The sequence below is a fragment of the Biomphalaria glabrata genome, chromosome 6 (assembly GCF_947242115.1).
Source record: "Biomphalaria glabrata chromosome 6, xgBioGlab47.1, whole genome shotgun sequence".
NCBI lineage: Eukaryota > Metazoa > Mollusca > Gastropoda > Planorbidae > Biomphalaria > Biomphalaria glabrata.
Window position 1 is genome coordinate 14,576,052 of NC_074716.1, and position 23,340 is coordinate 14,599,391.

The 23,340-nt window shown below is 37.3% G+C and overlaps 1 protein-coding gene and 2 non-coding genes across 3 annotated transcripts; all 3 read right to left on the bottom strand.

Moving 5' to 3' along the window:
* Positions 1–1,757: 1,757 nt before the first annotated feature.
* On the bottom strand, positions 1,758–14,782 carry LOC106052652 (heat shock 70 kDa protein-like). The gene is made up of 9 exons (XM_013208080.2): positions 14,436–14,782; positions 12,310–12,500; positions 11,029–11,224; positions 8,800–8,931; positions 7,463–8,205; positions 6,458–6,613; positions 4,827–5,025; positions 4,478–4,677; positions 1,758–2,034 (listed from the first exon to the last, which is right to left on the bottom strand). The coding sequence occupies exons 2-9, from the start codon at positions 12,415–12,417 to the stop codon at positions 1,837–1,839; spliced, it is 1,932 nt and encodes a 643-aa protein (XP_013063534.1). The 5' UTR covers positions 12,418–12,500; positions 14,436–14,782; the 3' UTR covers positions 1,758–1,836.
* A 2,239-nt stretch (positions 14,783–17,021) lies between these two features.
* On the bottom strand, positions 17,022–17,094 carry Trnav-aac (transfer RNA valine (anticodon AAC)). Its single transcript has one exon. It is a non-coding gene; the product is annotated as a tRNA-Val (tRNA).
* A 6,173-nt stretch (positions 17,095–23,267) lies between these two features.
* On the bottom strand, positions 23,268–23,340 carry Trnav-aac (transfer RNA valine (anticodon AAC)). Its single transcript has one exon. It is a non-coding gene; the product is annotated as a tRNA-Val (tRNA).

A 23,340-nucleotide genomic window follows, 5' to 3' on the forward strand; every position in this document is an offset into this window, starting at 1 on the left:
CGTTGTCAATTGGTGTGGTTCAGTGGTGGTACTTGTGCTTGGTTTCTCCTGGTAAAGATTTGGCTGGTAATCAATGTTTTGGGGTTAGTAACATAATGCAATGGGGAAATGAGTGAATCTAAATAGGTTAAGACGATTGGCTTGTGTACCGGTCACATGACTCACGCTTACCACAGAAACACGTAAACATGTCATGTGACCCGCTATGCTCTACATATATATAATATTGTGATGTGAATTTATTTCTTGATAATTATTGTCAATATTACTCTTCTAAATATAAATACAAATTAAAACGACATTGTTTTTATATATTATTATTTCTTGTGATTTTGTTTGTATTTTTTTTTTTTTGCTTTTTTGTTTTGTTCTATAAAACCTATGTCTAAGAAATATATTGTATACAAAATCTAATCTTGTTTTTTTCTCCCTTGCTTTTTGTCGAATATCAATGTCAATTACAATCTTTTGATATAAAGAACAAAATTAAATTTTAAATCCGATAGCTTGGATACAAACACACACACAAACAAGTTTGCAATCTTCCTATTGAGTTCTCCTTACTTTAAAAAACAAAATCTCATCTCGCATGCACAAATAAAACACACACACACACACACAAGAATTGACTAGTAAAAAAAACGTAAGTCGATTATTCTTGACGGGAAAAAAAAAAGCAACAAAATATTGTTAGCGCCATTTAGTTAAATAAATAGATTGACAAAAATATATAAATTGGCTAACGGTTGTTTTCAAGGGAATCAATTCAAAAGAATAAAACCTTTTAAAACTGTTATTTCCCCATACACAAAAGATGATTAACAAATAAAAACAAACCTAGAATGTGTAGACCTCAAGAAAAATTTAAATTCATTTTTTTTATTATAATTTGAAAAATTATAGAGGTCGAACCCGAGTTTTTCCGTGTGTGGCCAGCTGGTAACTCTGAAATATATACGTAAATCGTTAAAGCCATTTACAAGATACACACCTAGGTTCCAGATTTCAGGTTTTGCCGATAAAAAATTAACAAGCTGATTAAAGGAATTGAAGATATATATATTATTTTTAATGGGGTTTTTTTACCAGTTGAAATTTATTTTAACATCTCTCAAATACTTTCATCTTCTGATTTGTTTCAACACAACATTGTTGTAATTTTAAATATAACATTTTTTAATTGATACATTACACATAGGTATAGTTTCTGAATTAACGATACAAAGGGAAACAATCAAAAATATTGAAAAATGTTTTTATAAAAATAAGGAAACTTATCTAAGAGAAAGAACCACAAAATCACTGCCATATCTCTCGAAACTGCAAGGTTAAACTAGCTTTTTCAATATAAACCAAAAATAATTAATTACTACTAATTGATAGACTAATTTTATTATTTTTTATTGATTAGTGTAGTCATGGACTATGAATAATTGTGTATAATTTCAACTTGATCCGAGAATGGAAAATGGGAGAACACAAGTTACACTATACCTATATTTGTTTGTAGCAGACAGAGTGAGTTGATATAAGCTTTGCACAAAGATAGACCTACTAGACTAGGAGACAAAAAATGCAGCATGAGTTTTTGTGCGAAATTTCAGCTCTTGTTAGGATAATGAAAAACTGTCAAGTGATTTCAATAATTTCGCTTTTTTTTTAGACAAAGACGAAAGTGTGTGTCAATAGTAACATTGAAGAAAAAAATTGTTATCACATAATCTGGGTAAAGAGATGTATTGAATACCAAGACAATATCAGCTGTAACAGAAGTCTTTTATTTTATTTTATTTGTTCGAATCATGATTTAATTAAAGCTTTTTTTTTCGTTTTGCATTACATTTGACCTCTGGAAGCATGAGACACTGATTCCTCCTCCTCCTCACTGGTTGACAGCCACGGCCTGCATGCTGGATCGCCGCACTCTTCCTCGTGAAGTCTCATCAGTTCCTCGCCGACTGACTGCAGCCTGTCTCGCTGAGCTTCCAACTCCTCCATAACAGCATCTCTGTTGGCTTCCAGCCATAGGACAGTCTAGGGGAACAACAAAGCAGGGCATTGACATCAACTAGTCTTTGAAAAGTAACTCAAGGAACGCATTCGATTGGGCGCATATCTGCGGGTCTAACGCGTCCAAGGATATACTGAGATATGGCTCCATTAAAATAAAACTTCATAGGTTATGGTTATTTTAGTATACGGTATGGTTATTTTAGTATATGGTATGGTTATTTTAGTATACGGTATGGTTATTTTACTATACGGTAAGGTTATTTTAGTAAAAAATGCAATTCTTGTCAATACTGAGGAAAAAAAAATATATAACCACTAGCAGTACACACCGGATACACCTGTTGATTTGTTCACAGCCTTTATATTAATATGGCCGAAACATCCCCCCCCCCCCACCAGTTTTTTTTATTCTAACAAACGGGCCACATTTGAACGATCAACTTAACATACTTTTTTTTAGCCCGTGAATGAGTGTCAACTGTTGCAATGAAATTTCTATTTCCTTTTCTGTCTGTCTCTTTCTCTCTCTTTCGCTCTCTGCAACCCCCATTTTTGTTTTTACCTGCGCATCGTAATTTCTCCGACATGACTTTTGACTTGATTTGGAAAGACCCACTCCATCGCCCCCGATACATATACGCTCTCATATATTTAGCTCGTTAATTTAGTAGCACTTTTACATATCCCCCTCCCTCCCCCCCCCCCCGGACCAAAAAACAAAAGTTAGTCCTCCGTACACTCTATGACTTTCCGTCGGCTTCTCAACTCAATCTAAATTATAGTTCGACCCACCCACCTTTTTTTTTTTGGTTAGTTTTACTTTTTTTTTTTTTTTTTGAAACCTTTAATTATAAACATGCAATACACTGTATTAGACACCGCAATTATTTATTCATACCATCAGCTTCAGGTCTAGAGGGGAAAAAAAGCTTTTTACGAAGGCCCCAATTGAATGGCACATTTCCGATTCCCTTTCTACATTTATTTTGGTATTTTGTTATCTAAAAAAAAAACAATTATCAATTTGGTTTTATTAATTGTAACCGTTTATCTCAACCCTTTTGATTGTAGCGAAATGACACTAGATCTAGATTTATCTTTTTAATCCTATTAGGATTTAGTTGTTCTTTTTTTTTACAGTGTTACAAAGTACCATTACTAACTCGCTCTCTCTTTGAGATATGATTAAAATGCTTTATATCTGGACTGTGGTCTTTTGAGGAAATACCGACAATGAAATTCAAAAGTTTGCTAGAAAGCTTGAGTTTTTTCTCTCGAATTGCAGACTTTTGACAGGTAGCGAATATGTTAAATTCGCTTCATAGTGAACGTCTAGGAGGTAAAAAGAACCGTGTATGAAATTTCATGCGGATACGTGCGACAGTTTAAGAGATCTCTTGGTCAATGAGTCAGTCAGCGAGTGAGTCAATGAGTGAGTCAGTGTCATGTTATAAATATTTTATAATTATGTAAACAAGAAAAATATGAACAAAATACTTTTTTTTTAAATTGTCTAAGGGAAAGAATTGCAAAATCACGGTCATATCCTGCAGTGTTTAACTCCCTTTTTCTATATAAAACAAATTTAATTAAATACCATTAATTGACTAACTGTTGTTTTTTTTTTTGTTTAAATATTGATTCGTGTATTGTCATCGACTATGAATAATCGCGAAAAATTTCAACTTGATCGAGAACGGCAAGTGGGAGAAAAATGTGTACAAGATTAATACCAGACAGACAGACAGACAGAGACGAATATTACCAGTGGCATTCGGGCCGGCTTTAACCGATTTGTAAAAAGTTTCGCTCTTTAATATAGATAAATTTAGGTATTTTGTTTTATTTTTACCCCCTCCCCGACGGTTTTGGGCAGTGGAAGGCATTGAACATACACTACGGTCTCCTCCATAATATAAGGAACATTTATGCCAAGTTTTATCAAGATTGGTCAAATGGTTTTGATTTCTATGCGGGACATGCATACATACATATATACATACGCCTTACATTCTGCTTTATATATTAGATATTTAGCAATACTTGGGCTTGTCTTACGAACCGAGATGTCTTGAGTTCGAATCCCGATGAAAAATGAGATTTCATAAGAGTCCACCCGACTCTGATGGCTGCCTGTCTTACTTGGGCGAAGTAAAGGCGGTTAATTGTGCTGGCCACATGACATCTTTGTTAACCGTCGACCATAGAAACAAATGAGCGGACTGTCCCAATAGATAGCAAGATCTTAAAGGAGTACCTTTACTTTCTTAGTACTATTGATCATTAAAGCTCATGTCAATTAAAGTTTGTTTGTTGTTTTTGCGACATTTATAACTATAACATTGACACTTCTAATCCTCCCATTTTTGTGTTTTTGTTGCTGTCGCAAAAATATTTCTTCATCGAGATTCGAGCTCATGACCTTCGCCAAGAAAGTTAAGATATATGCAAGTGTAAATTCTACCTCATTGCAGACTTTATCGACGAGCAATCTGTTCTCTAGGCTTAGCAGGATCCCCGCCGACTGCATTGCGCGCTGAGTTTTGTAGACCAATGATTCTAATTCGTTTCGTGACGACGCCAGCGCCCTCATCGTTTCATCGTCCAACCTGTGTCGTTTGGACTCAGCGATCAACTTTTTGACAGCAGATCTACACAAGCGATCTGAAAATCGTTATGTAAACTATGTAAATTATGATAAACTTGTTTCATTCTTAGCTTTACTCTAAATATATTACATATAGTTCCCAGTATGCAATTGGAAATTCAAGATGGCAATTTGCGTAAAAAACAATAATAAAAAAAAGCTCAACTTTTATTTGCTGTGATGGATATGTTGCTGGATTTCCCTGAAACTTTGTCTTCAGCGCCCACTTTCAGGATGCCGTTGTCGTCCAGCTCTAATGTGACTGTTATTTTTGGCACCCCGCGTGGCGCAGGAGGGATGTCTCGAAGCTCAAACACTCCAAGAAGTTCGTTGTCTGTGGCCATGGACCTCTCACCTTCAAAGATCTACCATTTGAAAAGACAAGGTCAGTTGAATGCTAGTACCAATGTGATAAATATAAGAAGAATACAATGGAAATGGTCACGGTGGAATGTTTCAACTCTTTCACAAAATACCCATTACATCGATAATGAACACAGCAGGGTTTTATAATAAGAGATTTATTAGTAGACACAGGAAAATTGTGGGTACTTAGTGGACACAGGAAAATAGTGGGCATTTAGTGGATACAGGAAAATGGAGGGTACTTAGTGGACACAGGAAAATAGTGGGCATTTTTTTAGTGGATATAGGAAAATAGTGGGCATTTAGTAGAAACGGAAGAATATCTATCCACATGTTATGATATATATCCATCAAAGATGCCTTCGCTCAAGAATGGGCATATCCTGGCAAGACTACTTTACAAATAACTATGTTCTGCTGAAGGCCTGCTTGGACAGCATAGAGGCACTAATAACCATTAGACAGCTGCGCTGGGTCGGACACTTAGCCTGCATGAGAGCGGGTAGCAGATGGCCTCTGAAAGAGACAGACAGCTGTCACAACTGCTGAGGGACACACATGAGACCCAAAGAAAAACTATTATTGAAAACAGGCGCAGAAGACAAAAAAACTTAACCCGCAGGCAGACAACAGCTTTGTCTGTACGACATACAGAAAAATATGCAGGTTGCAAATGGGTTTTCGTAGTCATGTGAAACACTGCATTCATATTTAATCTCCGGAATAGAAGAAAATTAAATTATTATTATTATTGACAATAGTATATTTACATGTGTGGTCTTTAGTATATTCCCCTGTATGGTCAGCAGTATATTTACCTGTACGTCAGCCTAATATTTACCTGTATGGTTCAGTGGTATATTAAAACTGTATGGTCAGCAGTATATTTACCTGTATGGTTCAGCGGTATATTAAAACTGTATGGTCATCAAGATATTTAGCAGTATGTCAGCAGTATATTCACGTCTATAGTCAACAGTATTTTACCTGTTTGTTCAACGGTATATATTACTGTATGGCCAGCAGTATATATACCTCTATAGCCATTTGTATATTCAACTGTATGGTCAGCAGTATATATACCTCTATAGCCATTTGTATATTCAACTGTATGGCCAGCAGTATATATACCTTTATAGCCATTTGTATATTCAACTGTATGGTCAGCAGTATATATACCTTTATAGCCATTTGTATATTCAACTGTATGGTCAGCAGTATATATACCTTTATAGCCATTTGTATATTCAACTGTATGGTCAGCAGTATATATACCTTTATAGCCATTTGTATATTCAACTGTATGGCCAGCAGTATATATACCTTTATAGCCATTTGTATATTCAACTGTATGGTCAGCAGTATATTCACCTATACTCATAGTATGTTTACCCGTAATGTCCTCTTAGTTATAATAGGCTAGATATTCACCTGTACGGTCACTGCTGTCTGGTAGTCATAGTGGGTTGTAAACACGCTTGATGTAGTATAGGGCAGGGGTGTCCCACGTTTGACAAGCACTGTCATAGCGCCATCCGCTGTTTCGATCCCAAGAGACAATGGAGACAAGTCAACGAGATGAATGTCCTATAAACAGCATTCAATATTTCAAACGTTTCATGCCATGTCAATGTAGTAGCTAGGTTTTCTTATCTCTGGACATCTTTACACACCGGAGAGGAATTTTATGGATTGATTAAAGCGGGTGACGTAAGAATGGTAGGCCTATTTATTACTGCAGGGAAGAAGAGCAAATGTAATTGTGTACTCTCTTCTCCAATGTCTTTTTGTTTAGCATCACATTTGTATTACTTTCTCTTCACGTGCCTTTGGGAAAATCCTAAAACTAAAAGGGAGGTGGGAATGGGGAAGGTTTAGATTACATGTCATTTATGTGAAAGGTGTAAGCAGGTGAGAGTGTCGGCAGTTGAAGGGGAGATTTTGTTGGAAACTGGAGACCATCAACTAGTGCTGCATGAATAGAGCATGTCATGGCCCAAAGAGCGACTATCTACCATAAAGCGTAACTAATAATGATAAATGCAACGGTTTACTTTTTGTTTCTATTTAGAGTCAGTTATTTACTTTTTTCCCACGGTTTGTAACAAAAAAGAAATAAAACAAAATTAGTGAAAGAGCAACCAAGAGACACCTTTCTTAAAAAAGGATGTCTCACACTATCAGAAAAAACATATTTTTATAAAATAGCTTCCAAAAGCCATACTTCGTATATAAAAAATGTAATCATAATTCAATTTAGAGATAAATACATTTTGAACTAATGACTGTAATAGAATTGTTGGTAACTCAAAAACTATTAACTAAACAAAATATTGACTATACAATTTACTTAAAAGACTGGATAGAACGTCCGATCAATTACAAAAGAAATATATGCCTACACAATTTTTTTTAAGTTATCAAACTATTAACTACCTTAATACACTTGCTGGTAACTCCTGAGATGACAGCGGCCTGCACAGCAGCACCAACAGCCACAGCCTCGTCTGGGTTGATGGACTTATTCAGCTCCTTCCCGTCGAAAAATTGCGTGAGCATCGCTTGCACTTTGGGAATCCTCGTGGAGCCTCCCACGAGAAGGATCTCGTGAATTTCTTCTTTGGTCAGGAAAGCGTCTTGAAGAACGACCTTGACTGGGTCCATGATGGCCTTGAACTGTTCTTTACAGATCTCTTCGAACCTTGACCTTGTAATTCTGCTGGTGAAGTCTATTCCTTGGAAGAGGGAGTCCACCTCTAGCCTCGCTTCTGCACTCACAGACAGACATTTCTTAACGCGTTCACACTCCGCCTTCAGACGTTGCAGCGCCCTCTGATTTCGGCCAATGTCCACTCCAGACTTGCGATGGAACTCTTTCACGAAGTGACTCAGAAGACAAAGGTTGAAATCTTCCCCGCCGAGATGGGTGTCTCCAGCGGAGGCCTTGACCTCGAAAGAGGAACCTTTGTTGATGGTCAGTATGCTGACATCGAACGTGCCACCGCCCAAGTCGAAGATGAGAATGTTTTTCTCTCCTTCAGGCGCCTTGTCCAAGCCGTAAGCGAGGGCTGCAGCTGTGGGCTCGTTGATGATCCTCAGAATGTTCAAACCAGCAATGGAGCCAGCATCTATCGTGGCCTGCCTTTGGGAGTCATTGAAGTAGGCAGGGACGGTAACCACTGGTAAGTAAACATATAAATTTGTGTTATAGTTTCTTGAAGCTGCATGGTCTTCAAAATGTGTTGTATATAATTGATACTGATCTATAGGCCTATTTTTAGAATAGTAGTACACTATGAGTAGATTTATACATTCGCCTTACCGTGATTTGTTAAGGCTGGAGGTGGGGGGGGGGCATGAGGGCGTGGTAAAAATGTTCCATTTTATTTAATATATCATTCAATAATTATGAAGAACTAAATAATAGCTCTTACAGTTGTTTATAACGGAGAAATAGTATTTAAAAAAAACTTTTTTTTATGTTGCTTGTTCCTTGATATAATTGTAGGCCTACCGTCATAATTGACTATTGTAGCGTACAGAACTGGGGCGAAAACTTCGACGTTGTAACGTTGTTTGCTTTGTTACAGCTTTGAGTCATTAATTCTGTATTCTTCCATCCCCCCCCCTTTTTTTCTACAACTAGAGGTCTTGTAAAAATACGCATTCGTACCGTTGATGTGTTTTTCAATGTGCATATTTCAATTAACTGGCTGGATTATTGTAATGTAAATGAATTTTGTGAATGTCCTTATGTATGTAAGGTTACAAACCTGCGTCGTTGACAGGCATTCCGAGGTAGGCCTCTGCCACTTGTTTCATCTTGCCCAGAATCATAGAACTAATCTCCTCAGGGGCGAATAACTTGCTTTGGTTCAGATAATTCACAAGTATCATTGGCTTCCCTTAGCACGCAGTATTAGCATTTCAGCAAAAAATAAATTATGGACAGAGGTCAAGAGAAATAAGAATTAAATGGAAGCTAAGTGTAAGAATCAAAAAAAATATTTGGTCTTGATCTACGTTAGCTATTTGTTGTACTTTGTAGATTAAACTTGTTACGATACATATTTATAGTAATTTGAGTATTAATCTTGGGACCAAAAGATCATACACAATTAGACAGAAAATACATGTTTAGAGACGCTAGAAGGAGTAGCAATAGAGATGCTTAGAGTAGAAGACTCGACAACCACGTTTCCCCTGCAAATAACATCTCAAAGGTTTACTAAAGCGTTATCCAGCTCTATAAAGAGCGTCTGAAAAACCAAGCAGTTATGCGGACTAGCATGTATAAGTCTTGATTGGAGAGTAACAACCTAAAGGAATATACCAGCTAATTGACGACCACTCCGTAGTAACGAGGAAAAAAGGGAACAGACTACGTTGGGTGGGTAACCTTGAAAGAATGTCAGAGAACAGAAGAGCCAAGATTATTTACCTGCAAAAACCAAAAGCCCCACTGGCAGACCACGAGTTCGGTGGCTTAATGTAGAGGCAGATTTAGAATAAACTCTCGATCTATTTAAAGTTAACTACACGATTGATTCCGAATAATACTTTATTGCTATTTCACTCAATATTATATATAAGAATTTTTAAAATTATTTTGCTTGTTTCATTATTCCACAGCCTCGCAAGAAACTGTTTAAAGAACACTGGCACTGAGTTTGACCAAGAACTGGAGGCAATGTTCCAAGACACTTTACACAGTCACAGCCTACAGCTTGCTCATGTTTACTATTCTAAGTTTATCTGTGTATTAACAGTTTTATCAAATATACAGTCAAACAATTTAATTTGCTGTCAAAAGATACATTTAAAAAAATTATTTTGATGCAATTATCTTTCAAGTGGCACACTCACAAGAGGAGCTTCAGTCACTAATGTCCTGCGTCTCTAAGGCTTGCAAAGAGTATGGCCTAACCATCAGCACAAAGTAAACTAATGTTATGGGACCACCTGCTACAGCACCACCATCCATCCTCATTGACGATAACAAGCTAGATGCCGTAAACGAATTCTGCTACCTCGGATCTACATTTCAAGGTGACCTGTCACTAGAAGAGGGGATCAAAAAACTCATAGGGAAGGCCGCATCAACCTTCGCTAGACTCCGACCAAGAGTTTGGAAAAACCAGAAACTCACCACAGCAACCGAAATGGAGGTCTACAAGGCATACGTTCTTAGCACGCTACTGTACGGCAGTAAGTCGTGGACAACCTACACAAAGAAAGAGAGGAAACTAAACTCATTCCACTTGCGCTGCCTTCGAAGGATATTAAAAATAACATGGAAAGAAAGAGTGTGTAATACTGAGATCCTCGCGAGAACGGGCCTTCCCAGCATCTTTACGGTTCTCAGGCAAAGCCGCCTGCGCTGGCTTGGACATATTCGCCGGATGGAGGACAATCGGATTTCAAAAATCATTCTGTACGGGCAACTTACGTCTGGTTCAAGAAAAACTGGTCGCCCCCACCTCCGTTACGTTGATGTGATAAAAAGGGATTTAAAATCAGTAAACATTGATACTGACCATTGGGAAGACATAGCCTTAGACCACACTAGTTGGAGAGAGACGGTGACCAAGAAAGCTATAGAAAGTGAGAAAACATGGGTCTCGATTCTTGAAGAAAAGCGTGTCACACGGCAAATGGCCGGCTCCTCTACCACCAAAGTGAAAGCCACCCTGACATGCAATATATGTGGACGGGAGTGTCTCTCCAAAATAGGGCTCCACAGCCATATGAAAAAGTGTTCGAGATGAACCATAGTCGTTTCACGACTGAAGGAGGCCAATGAATGAATGGATATCTTTCAAGACCCATATTAAGTAAGTTCAACCTTAAAGGTAAAAAAATCTTTTCTCTATTTTAATACACACAACGCACAAATCTATATGTAGAGAAACAAATTAAAACTTGAAAATAAAAGATGTAGTCCTGTATATGATAAAGAAAACTCAAGAGACTAATTTCAGATTTGTGCTATGAGATCAAACCTTTCTTCTCCAGCACAGAAAACGGCCAAGTTTTCAAGTCATTCTGCAGCAGGCGGTTATCAAAATTCCGGCCGATGATACGTTTGGAGTCTGAGATAGTATTGGCGGGATTTCTCGACTCCTGAGATTTGGCGGCCTCGCCCACGAGCACCTCTGTGTCTGTGAAGGCCACAGAACTGGGTGTGCTTCGACATCCCTGGTGCAAAGACAAAACAAATGAGATTAATAAGGAAGCTTGCACTCAGTGCCGTAATTTAACTTAAAAAGTCCTAAGCTATTTAAGATACTGCAAACTTTTGAGGCCCTTAATAAGTCCTGATATTAAATAACAGTGCTAAATTTGTATTGGCTGTCCAAATTTATAGATTGTGTTTCCTGGAGGTAAATCCGGCCCTGGGTGTACATGAGTTATGTGAGGCCATTGTGACCTGTTGATGTGACGTATAAAGTTCCCCTTGCGATCTATTGGGCAGATGATGTCAAGGTCGTCTGTTTCTTTGGACAACGGTTAACGAGCAGGGTGTGGCCAGTCATATTAGAGTTAGGCGGACTCAAAAAAAAAAAAAATCGCGAAATTCAAAATCCAGGACTCAGGTTCGGAAGCCAATCGCTTAAACACGAAGCTACCGAGACCCCTGGTGTGACGTATAGGTGGGATCTATTGACATGATACACCTGTGCGACTATTTTCGGTGGAACATCACAGTTTGATCACAGTAATGAAGTGACCAAGTATTCACCTGGGGGTGTATAACGTATAATGGCTTTATGACGCATACAACAGTATCAAACTCTGTGTGTGTGCGGCTATTCTGAAAGCATTAAGTGAACCTTTCCGCACCATTGAAGGCTAGATCTTGGCATGAAGTAGAGAAAACAAAGAGCAACAGTCAGAGTGTAAGAGAAAGAAGGGGACACAGAAATCCGGAGAATGTGCGAGAGAGAGAGAGAGAAGGGGGTGGAGGAGAATGTGGAGATTGCAATGGTAAATGCTGCAACCGTAATGACTCCATATTGAAATATTATGATACACACTAGAGTGTTACAGGTTCAAACAAAAAAATGGATCACATTCCAAATTAAAATTCATTGAGTTAAAGGATAAATAGGACAAATTTTTTTTTTTTGAATATTGTAAATTAAAAAAAAAAAAAAAAAAAAAAATTTGCCCAAACCGTCCTAAAAGGGAGGCAAAAATCATCTGATTATTGTTATTTTTAATATATTAAAGATCATATTATTGTTTGAAGGGTTCTCTATCAATTGGGGATGTAAATCTACCTGTTCGTTTGCGATTATCTGCACCTTGTCATTCAAGAAGACAGCGACGCTGGAGCAGGTAGTCCCTAAGTCGATGCCGATGGCAGGAGACCTAGATGAGGAGAGCATAGCCTACCACTGTAGTCTTACTGCTACATTGCTCAACAAGGAGACCTTGCGCACACCACATACAGAGCTGCTTCAATATAGATCTAGAATAGCCAGCGATGAAAGTGATATATTTGCTAGAGCAGTACACTGACATTTTCTTTCAACAATAACATTCAAAACTACACGTAAATAACGAATAGAGAACTTAGTCTGTGTCCTCCTTCAGTCTTGGAGACTAGGAATCATTTCATAGAATAACCAATAGAGAACTTAGTCTGTGGCCTCCTCCTTCAGTCTTGGAGACTAGGAATCATTTCATAGAATAACGAATAGAGAACTTAGTCTGTGGCCTCCTCCTTCAGTCTTGGAGACTAGGAATCATTTCATAGAATAACGAATAGAGAACTTAGTCTGTGGCCTCCTCCTTCAGTCTTGGAGACTAGGAATCATTTCATAGAATAACGAATAGAGAACTTAGTCTGTGGCCTCCTCCTTCAGTCTTGGAGACTAGGAATCATTTCATAGAATAACCAATAGAGAACTTAGTCTGTGGCCTCCTCCTTCAGTCTTGGAGACTAGGAATCATTTCATAGAATAACGAATAGAGAACTTAGTCTGTGGCCTCCTCCTTCAGTCTTGGAGACTAGGAATCATTTCATAGAATAACGAATAGAGAACTTAGTCTGTGGCCTCCTCCTTCAGTCTTGGAGACTAGGAATCATTTCATAGAATAACGAATAGAGAACTTAGTCTGTGGCCTCCTCCTTCAGTCTTGGAGACTAGGAATCATTTCATAGAATAACGAATAGAGAACTTAGTCTGTGGCCTCTTCCAGTCTTGGAGACTAGGAATCATTTCATAGAATAACCAATAGAGAACTTAGTCTGTGGCCTCCTCCTTCAGTCTTGGAGACTAGGAATCATTTCATAGAAATCAGATAAATATCTGGATGTCACATGGTTGTGTATTGTGTCACTCTTGACAGCACGCAATCAGCTGACCAGCAGGAAATGAACTGTCCTTATTATTCATGTCATATTATGCAGATTTTTTCTAGAGAACAATTGATTTGCATAAACTAGATACAGGTCAAAAAATAGAATAATGGGGAAGGCGAATGTAAGTTCTGTGACGAATACTATATAGAAAGATAGATATACGCTACCATATAAATGTCAGTCGGTGTCAGTCAGTCGGTGTCAGTCAGTGTCAGTCGCTAGCCAACTGTCATCATTCCATGTCTTATAATGTCACTGTGTTATATTTCCACTTTTCCTTTGATGCCAGCAAGCTAGGTCCTATCATTGTGATTTATATATATATTGCTATTACTTATTTGGTTGAAGGAGTTTAAAAGCATTAAACACAATAAAACTTTATTCAGCGCTGTGTTTCTTCAGTTTATCCTAGCAGTGAGTTGTATTAGATTTAAAGGCACCTCCAAATTCGTAGGTCATATGATTGTGTAGACTATACAAAGCTCTATCGAAAATTAAACTCTGACTCTGTGCATTAACTATAGTCGTAACGACGTTTCCTACACCCCCCCCCTCCATTCTGATGAAGTGTCCAAACATGATATAGTTTGCAATCAGCGGCGTCGCAAGCTCTACCAGAGTATAGCACTGTATGCTGTAAGCTGCTAGGGGTCACCGGCTCCTAATTTTTCTTCAGGGTTGCCTATCGAAGCCTTACACATGTTTTGGTTTAGACTAGCTGCAAGGTAGGCAGCAGTTATTAACAAATATGATAGTAATTATTAGTAGGATTGTTAAAATTAATACTATTAATACTTAATTTATATTTTTTAAAAATATCTGTATTGTAGCGTAGCTCACATTAAATTTTCAGAAAAAAATCAACAGTCAATGAAAAAATAGCTTTATAAATTACTGTGTAGATTATAAAATTATGAAAATTTAACATAAAATAATTTATTCTATACAAAATTCAAGAGTCTGTTATAAAAAAATAGATTTAATCTATATCTATACGTTTAATGAATAGAAATTTAAAATAACTTTCCAATCACTTACCAATAATGACTTTTACCAAAGTAATTCTCGTTCACGTTCAATGTTTAAATTCACAGGTCAAGGATAACCTTAATGTACGCTACACTATGTAAAGATCTAACACTAAAGTCAATTAATGTATATTATTCTAGCTTGATCTAGATCTACATAGACAATGGAGAAGATCTAAGTTCTAGATCTACATCAACAATGGAGAAGATCTATAGTGTTTTACGGCACAGAACGGAATTTTCCTTTTAGTGTTTAAAATACAAAAAAAAAGTAGGTGGTTCTATCACAAACCTAGATATATAGTATACCTAGACTCTGGAAAACGGAAACAAAGGCCTATTATATCATTATGTACGTAACACGTTTTCAAGCTGTAAGGGAAGTCGCCTTGAATCTTGAAAAATCGATCTTTTCTGTCGAAGAAAAGTAATGATCTTTAGTTTTCAAAGTTTAGAAATAGTGCGATCCCATTTAGTGGATTTTAATAAGAAAGGGTGATTAATAGGGCCTATATTCAAGCGAATCTGTGGTCACAGACATATTTATTTATGTCTATGTCTGTGGTATAAAGCCATTTCCTGTTAGTTTTCATTGAGATAATGTTTCGTTAATCCTAGATAGAAATAATTCAAGTCTGTAAAAAACAAAAAAAACAATGGCTGCTATGATTTTCATTCGAGACTAAAGGAACCATACAGTATCCGTAGGCTATATCATAGAGTATCCAGGTCAAAATGGAATAATGGCCACATTTATTGCTCAGCCGAAAGTGTGCACTTGAAAAAAAAATAACCATCATTTATTGACTTATAGGTCTACACATATATTTTAAAAATAAAACATGTTGGTTTTCCTTAGCAGAGTAACAGGGCAGGTCCCAGAAGAGAGTGGCGCTTGAGTCTTACATGTTTCTTCATGCTTGTCTACCATCAGATGGTGTACTCTAGGTCATTGAAATACTAATCGAGCGATACCAGTATGTCTGAGTACAACAACGAGTCTTCGCTCATCGACGTAGTCACTTCTGAACATAAAAGACTGATTGCATTCATTGAAATAGGCCTACATATTTGTAAAAGTCATACGTAAGATCCAAGAGGCCTACTTGATCTTTTTTTTTTTTTTTTGTAATGTTCTACGCCAACTCCAGCAAGAAAATCTGCTTTGAAATAAGTAAGTGCAAATTTAAAGAAGGTTACAAAGACAGTTTGTGTGGAAACACAAACTCAAAATCGGCCCCCCGAAGTGGTCCACCCAGGCAGGTAAAAAGGCAGGTTTCAATATTTTCAGAAAGAATATCGTAATGAAATTCTATCAAAGACAAATGACAGAGAAGAATGGAGAAAGAAGGTTGACAGATCTTGTGTGCTGCCAAAGCTGTCCAGCAGACTAAAGGATATGTGAAAGTGAATGGGAAGTTAGATGTAAATCTGGCCTAACTGATGTCTTATGATGAGTATCTAATTGATCTAAGTGTTTTGTAAAGGGTCAATCTCCTATTCAAAGCCTCAAGAAAAAAAAACATTTCCACTAAAAATACTAACTAACACTATTTCATAACCGTTAAACGCGCAAGGAAAAAAAACAGGGTGTTCTTGTCATTATGGACTGCACACTCAGTACACTATATAGGCCTACACGTGTACGTCTATCTATAGCCAGGGTGATAAAATCAGTTGGACACACCGTCTATTTCTTTCTGGGCTGGGAGGCTGTGTAACTATTTTAGTGTAAAGAACATGCTTGACTAGCCATGCCTCGTCTGACCACTCCACATTAGACAAACACTATTGCATAACGCGTAATGAAAAAATGCGGGGTAGTCTAGTAGTAGCATCGACAACACACGTACAGTACACTGGGCCTACACTGGGCTTTCATGTGTATGTCTAGATGACCAGGTTGTTAAAATCAGTTGGACACAGTCTATTTACTTTATGGTCACAGAGGGTGTGGATTAAGATTTCTTTTTTTAGAGTTGGTTATATCCTAATTAATGCATTAAGATCTATATAGGCCTAACTGTCGATTCTTAGATCTCAATAATAAGTCTTAGGACTATAAAAAGGGTGATTTTAACTAAACTTTTTTTTCTAGTTAAACAATGGCCTTAACTAATATTTTAGTTAACTTTTGCCCATCACTAGATTTATCTAATTTTGTAAGAAGAATAAATCTTTTTTAGTTCCTCTTTAAGTTTCAATGCATGGATAAGGTTAATTATTATTATTTTTAAAAATATAAGTGTACGCTAAATAAATATAGGGAGATGATGTGGCTAAGGGGTAAAACACTTGGAACCAGAAGTCCCGTGTTCGAATCCTGGTGAAGACTCTAGTAGACCACTTCGGGGGCCGATTTTGAGGTTGTGTTTCCACACAAAATGTCTTTGTAACCTTGTTTTTTTATGCTTTTCTAGTTGACGTCTATGTAATTGGACATTAGCCTATTTTAACGGTCTCTAATACTTTATCGGTACCCTAGTAGATATTACAACAAACTAATTTTGTATTACCAAAGAATTTTTTTTTAATAAATGCATGAAGTCGGGCAGTTTTTGTACTTATTTTTTCCCCTAAAAAAAATTATTCATTTTGTTTCCGCTGGGTATCGAACCCAGGACCTTCTGCGTGTTAGGCAGATGTGATAACCACAACACTACGGAAACATACATACACTGATAAAATAAGGTTAAATATTTAAAAATAATTCGTTCAATGTGCGTTCACTGATATCTGGCTGACATACTTATTGCTGAGCCCAGAAAAAAAAAAATACGTACGTTAATTGGTTCCAAGTCATTGGTTCACCCATAGATTACAGCAGAGTCTAGATCTACGCTAGGGATCACCAACTACTGGTTCACACTAGGATAGAGAGGCAAGACTAGCTTACTTAGACTTAGACTTAGGTCCTCACGCGCCGTTCGGCGCATTGGGCGGCAAGCTGTCTCCATAATGATCTGTCACTGGCAATGTCTGAAGCCTCCTCCCACCTGGTGTCCACTGTTCTGAGGTCCTCCATGAAGTTGTGTCGCCAGGTAATACGAGGACGTCCCTGTTTGCGCTTTCCTCGTTTTGGCTTCCATGTTATCGCAACTCTTGGTGTGCGTAATTCATTTTGACGTAGAACATGTCCCGCAAACCTCATGCGACGCTCAGTCACAACCTCACTAAGTGTTCGACTCCCAGTTCGGCATAGGATTTCCTTGTTTGAGATCCGGTCTGTGTAACTGACTCCCAAAATCCGTCTCAGCCATCTCTGTTGAGCCACATTTAGTCTTTTCTCAATTTTGACAGATGACTTCCACGTCTCACATGCATATGTAGCAGTTGGAATGACGATTGTGTTGAGAAGGTGTATTTTTGTCCCGAGTCCAATGGCTTGGCTAGTCCAAATATGCTGCAGCCTTTGGAAAATGCTCCCTGCCTTTCCTATTCGACACGCTACATCATGGTAAGCATCTCCATCATTTGTTATGATGCTGCCAAGGTACGTGAACTTGTCCAGCTCTTCAAGCTTTGACTCGCCAAGTCTGACGGGGACACCCTTTGCCTTATATCCAACTCGCATACTTTTAGTCTTATCCAAGTTTATGCACATTGTGTTAACATCGACAATTTTTTTTGCTTTGATTCTGTTTATTTTAGGTGAGATTTTAATATTAAACCATCACTTGCCCCAGCGCAGCCAAGGGGGTGGGGGGAGGTGGGGGGAATTTGAAAATCCCCCCGAGTCCCCACTTGAGGGGGTCCCCAAATGAGTGTTCTTTTTACATTAAATATTAAATACTTCGTAAAATGCACGGAGGTCAAGCCCCCCCCCCGGGCCCCCAAATGATGGAAGATTCCTAGCTATAATACGCCCCTGTCATCTTCTTTTAATTTTTATTTTGGTCACGTATTAGATCTAGCTATCTAGCTGTTTCGGAGTTCATTGTTTTACTAGGATTCACAAACTAGGATTGAGCGCTAGCAAAGCAAAATTCTTGGAGATGAAGTAAACTGAAAATACAAGCAAAATATAAACATCCTTTTTCTCTAAAACAAAGCTTATCTGAGGAAAAGAGCTCCGCACTTACAATTATATATCTCAATAATGTAGAAGCTATTTTCCTCATTAATTAACAAACAAAATAGGCTACCAATAATTCATTGACTAACTGGTTATTTTTTAAAGATTGATTCATGAGGGTTTGTTAGGCAGCTCCAATAAGTTCATCGTTTAAGTTTCAACTTGATCCGAGAATTGATGCGGGAGAAATAACGAGTGCCATTATCGAATGGGACGAAACCCGACATATTTAGCAATATATGTGAATGCTGGAGGGTTTATTTGCCTTGTCGGTATCAAACGAAATAATTAATTACCACTAATTAATGAACTAATTGGTTTAAAAAAAATGATTGTCTTATCTGTGCAAAGTTTCAACTTGACCCGAGTATTAGTGTGAGAAAAATACCCAGACAGACAGAGTTGATATCAGCTTATGTAATAATTAACTGCATGGCTGCCTGGTCGTGCTCACTGTGCTGGCGTTGGGATTTCTCGATGGTCCCAGGATTCATACACTGCCAGCAGCCATCCCCAGTCGTCCTGTGGGAGGTTTGGCCTCGGAAGTAAATTATCTTCAACTCTGATGGAACATCCGAAACATGTAAAACATTTTACAAACAAGTAAGCTTCAAAGTTTAGCCTTTGTTATGGTGTGTGTGTGTCTGTATGTGCGTGCGTGGTTTGTGTGCATGTGTCAATAGACTAAATAGACTGTGTAACCACGGGTTAAGAGTATCATTGATTTATTAATAGGGGTGAACGGCTGAGTGTTATGAAGTGTGTACGTGTGCGTTTGGCTCTGAATGCTGCAAGATAGGTGGCATTGTCGTCAGCGTCTTAGGACAGACGACTCTGGAACGTGAGACTGAAACGATGTGTTCTTGTTGTGAGTTAGATTTTGTTAAAAATATTAGGCCTTCTTCTTCTTCCTAAACTGTCAGGTAGGGTTGAGCCTTCAGCTCTAGACTAAATGTATGCACATTTATTGATCTCATATCAACCCGATTTTGTCTTATATTATAATAAAAGTTATATTTAGTTTTGTTGACAGCGAAGTTATGTCAAGTTTTATTTGTAAAGATGCATTACGTCTTCAGCGGTTTAGTTGTCTACCAGTAGTTTGGTGCTACATGTCAACGACTGTCAACAGTCAGTTGGAGTTAAGGTCGCAGACAGAGAAAAAAAGGATTTGCCTTGTGTTTATTGTAGATTTGAAGCGAGGGCAGAGGCGTAGTGAGGGGGGGGGATGGAACGATGCCCCGGGCGCCTCTCTGTTATTTTATTGTCACGTGCTTCTATTTAGGCCTACATCTAGGCCTACATTTAAGTAGAAAACTTAAGCTTGTGTAGGCTATGGCCTCTGCGAAAAGAACTATGGATCATCTCATGGAAATGAAATGAATGTCTGTGCATTAGCTTTATATAGTAAATATAATGGAGAGGCACAAAACTCCAGTGCAAAACCCTCAGCCCGCCTGGATGACAAAAGTGGTCATCATCGAACCACGATGGGCGAACTATATATAGGCCAATACCACTAAAGTATAGGCATAGTAATTGTAAATATTTTTTTTTTTATTTTATTTTCGTTTTAAAAATAATTTGTTCAGGCTCTATTCAAATTCTGTACGGTAGTAGCCTAAGTAAATAATACTTCTACAACGGTTTAGTTGGACTAGCTGTCTGGAGCTATAACCTAACAAATGTTGGACTAGCTGTCTGGAGCTATAACCATAATGTCCTCACACCATACCAACATGGCTTTAGGAAATATAGATCATGTGAAACACAACTAATAGGACTAATTGATGATTTCTCAAAAGGTTTAGATAATAGTGAACAAATAGATGCTATCTTACTAGATTTTTCTAAGGCTTTTGACAAAGTTCACCACCATAGTTTGCTTAAAAAATTAAAATATTTCGGCATTAATGGTCCACTGCATCAGTGGATTAAAGACTTTCTGATAGGGAGAGAACAAACTGTAATAATAAATGGCTCTAAATCAACACCGATAACAGTAAACTCAGGTGTACCTCAAGGAACAGTCTTGGGTCCACTACTATTTTTAATTTACATAAATGATTTACCAAATTGCATTACTTCAGGAACAAAAGTCAGATTATTTGCAGACGATTGCATAATATATAGAACAATAAAAACAACACAAGACACAGATATTTTACAAAGAGAATTAGATGAATTACAGAAATGGGAATCAAATTGGAGCATATCTTTCCACCCAGAAAAATGTCAGTTGTTAAGAGTAACAAAAAAACTAAAACAAATTAATTCCACTTATCTTATTCATGGCAAACCAGTAACACAGACTAAAAACGCAAAATACCTAGGTGTTATAATAAATGAAAAACTGTCATGGAATCCACATATTGATGAAACTACAAAAAAATCAAACAAAGCATTAGGATTTATTAAAAGAAATTTCTATAAATCAAATAAGAACATAAAACTAAAATGTTATTTAACCTTGGTTAGGCCAATAATAGAATATGCATCCTCTGTTTGGGACCCCTCAACTCAAGAAAACATTAAGAAACTAGAACAGACACAAAATAGAGCAGTGCGATTCATAACAAACGAATATTCACATTTGACTAGAGTAACACCTTTAGTAAAATCACTAAATTTAGAAAGCCTTCAGGACAGAAGGCTCAAAAGTAAAGTAGCAATCATACATAAAACACTGAACCATAATCTTCAAATACAAAAACAAAATTTAATAAAATACTCTGAAAGACACAAAGATAAAGGCACATTCCTCGTCCCATATGCTAGGACAAATTTGTACAAATACTCCTTCTTCCCTAGTGCTATTAGAGCATGGAATGGGTTGCCTGAGCTAGCCAGGAAAACCAGTGACTTGGCAGAATTTAAGTCATTGGTTAATATGCATGACTAAATGCATGACGCGTAGGACGTAATCATCTTCTTTTTTGAAGTAACGTCTGTATTATATAAGATAAGATAAGATATAACCTAACTAAATGTTGGACTAGCTGTCTGGAGCTATAACCTAACTAAATGTTGGACTAGCTGTCTGGAGCAGTGGAGCTCTAACCCCACAATTTAACTAAAGTAGCTGTCTGGAGCTATAACCTAACAAATGTTGGACTAGCTGTCTGGAGCTATAACCTAACAAATGTTGGACTAGCTGTCTGGAGCTATAACCTAACAAATGTTGGATTAGCTGTCAGGAGCTATAACCTAACAAATGTTGGATTAGCTGTCTGGAGCTATAACCAAACAAATGTTGGACTAGCTGTCTGGAGCTATAACCTAACAAATGTTGGACTAGCTGTCTGGAGCTATAACCTAACAAATGTTGGATTAGCTGTCAGGAGCTATAACCTAACAAATGTTGGATTAGCTGTCTGGAGCTATAACCTAACAAATGTTGGATTAGCTGTCTGGAGCTATAACCTAACAAATGTTGGACTAGCTGTCTGGAGCTATAACCTAACAAATGTTGGACTAGCTGTCTGGAGCTATAACCTAACAAATGTTGGATTAGCTGTCAGGAGCTATAACCTAACAAATGTTGGACTAGCTGTCTTGGGCTATAACCTAACAAATGTTGGACTAGCTGTCTGGAGCTATAACCTAACAAATATTGGACTAGCTGTCTGGAGCTATAACCTAACAAATGTTGGACTAGCTGTCTGGAGCTATAACCTAGCAAATGTTGGACTAGCTGTCTGGAGCTATAACCTAACAAATGTTGGACTAGCTGTCTGGAGCTATAACCTAGCAAATGTTGGACTAGCTGTCTGGAGCTATAACCTAACAAATGTTGGACTAGCTGTCTGGAGCAGTGGAGCTATAACCCTACAATTTAGCTAAAGTAGCTGTCTGGAGCTATAACCTAAAAGAACGTGTCACAGCGCCCCAATACTAGAGTACTACATTAACTTATTAACCTGGCTCGCGAGAAATCAATTATATATGTTACCTTATCTTATCTTATATATTACAGGCAGTACTTTAAAAAAAAAGATAATTACGTTCTACGCGTTTCATGTGTCAATCTAATGTATCAATGACTTAAACTCTGCTAAGTCGTTGGTTTTCCAGGCTGATTCAGCCTAATATTCACATCTCTAATGGCACTAGAGAAGAAGGAACACTTTTACGAATTTGTTCTAGCGTATGGAATAATAAATGTGCCTCTATCTTTGTGATTTTCTGAGTATTTCATTAGGTTTTGTTTTTGTATTTGTAAATTATGGTATAGTGTTTTATGTACCGGTATTAGGCCTATAGATTATTTACTTTTCATTCTTCTGTCCTGAACTGTCTCTAAGTTTAGTGATTTTACTAATGGTATTACTTTAATCAAATCACACTATTCTCTTTAGTAAGATATCTGTAGAATAACAATTTAATCATAACATCTACTGTGAACTAATTGTTATATTCAATAGTTTGTCATGTGAGACTCGTGTGAACTTGTTTTGGTGAGCTAAGTGTCAGCATATAGATACATAGTTCTAGTTGTCAGTGAATCATTTCAAATGTTGGTGAATGGTGAACAACTTGTCTAGTGACTAGTGCCGCGAATTACCTATTTGCTCTATTAAAAAAATAAATCACTTAATGTAGGCTACAAAATTGGAATTAGATTATTTTTATTTATTTTATTCATACACGAAGACAAGATTTTTATTATTATTATTGAAATAAAATATTCTGATTTAGAACGAACACAAGACATAAGTGTGTATTTTTATATTTTTTTTTAATTTTCAAAAAAAAAAAAATGTTCCATGTTTCCGCTGGGTTTCGAACCCAGGACCTTCTGCGTGTTAGGCAGATGTGATGACCACTACACTACGGAAAC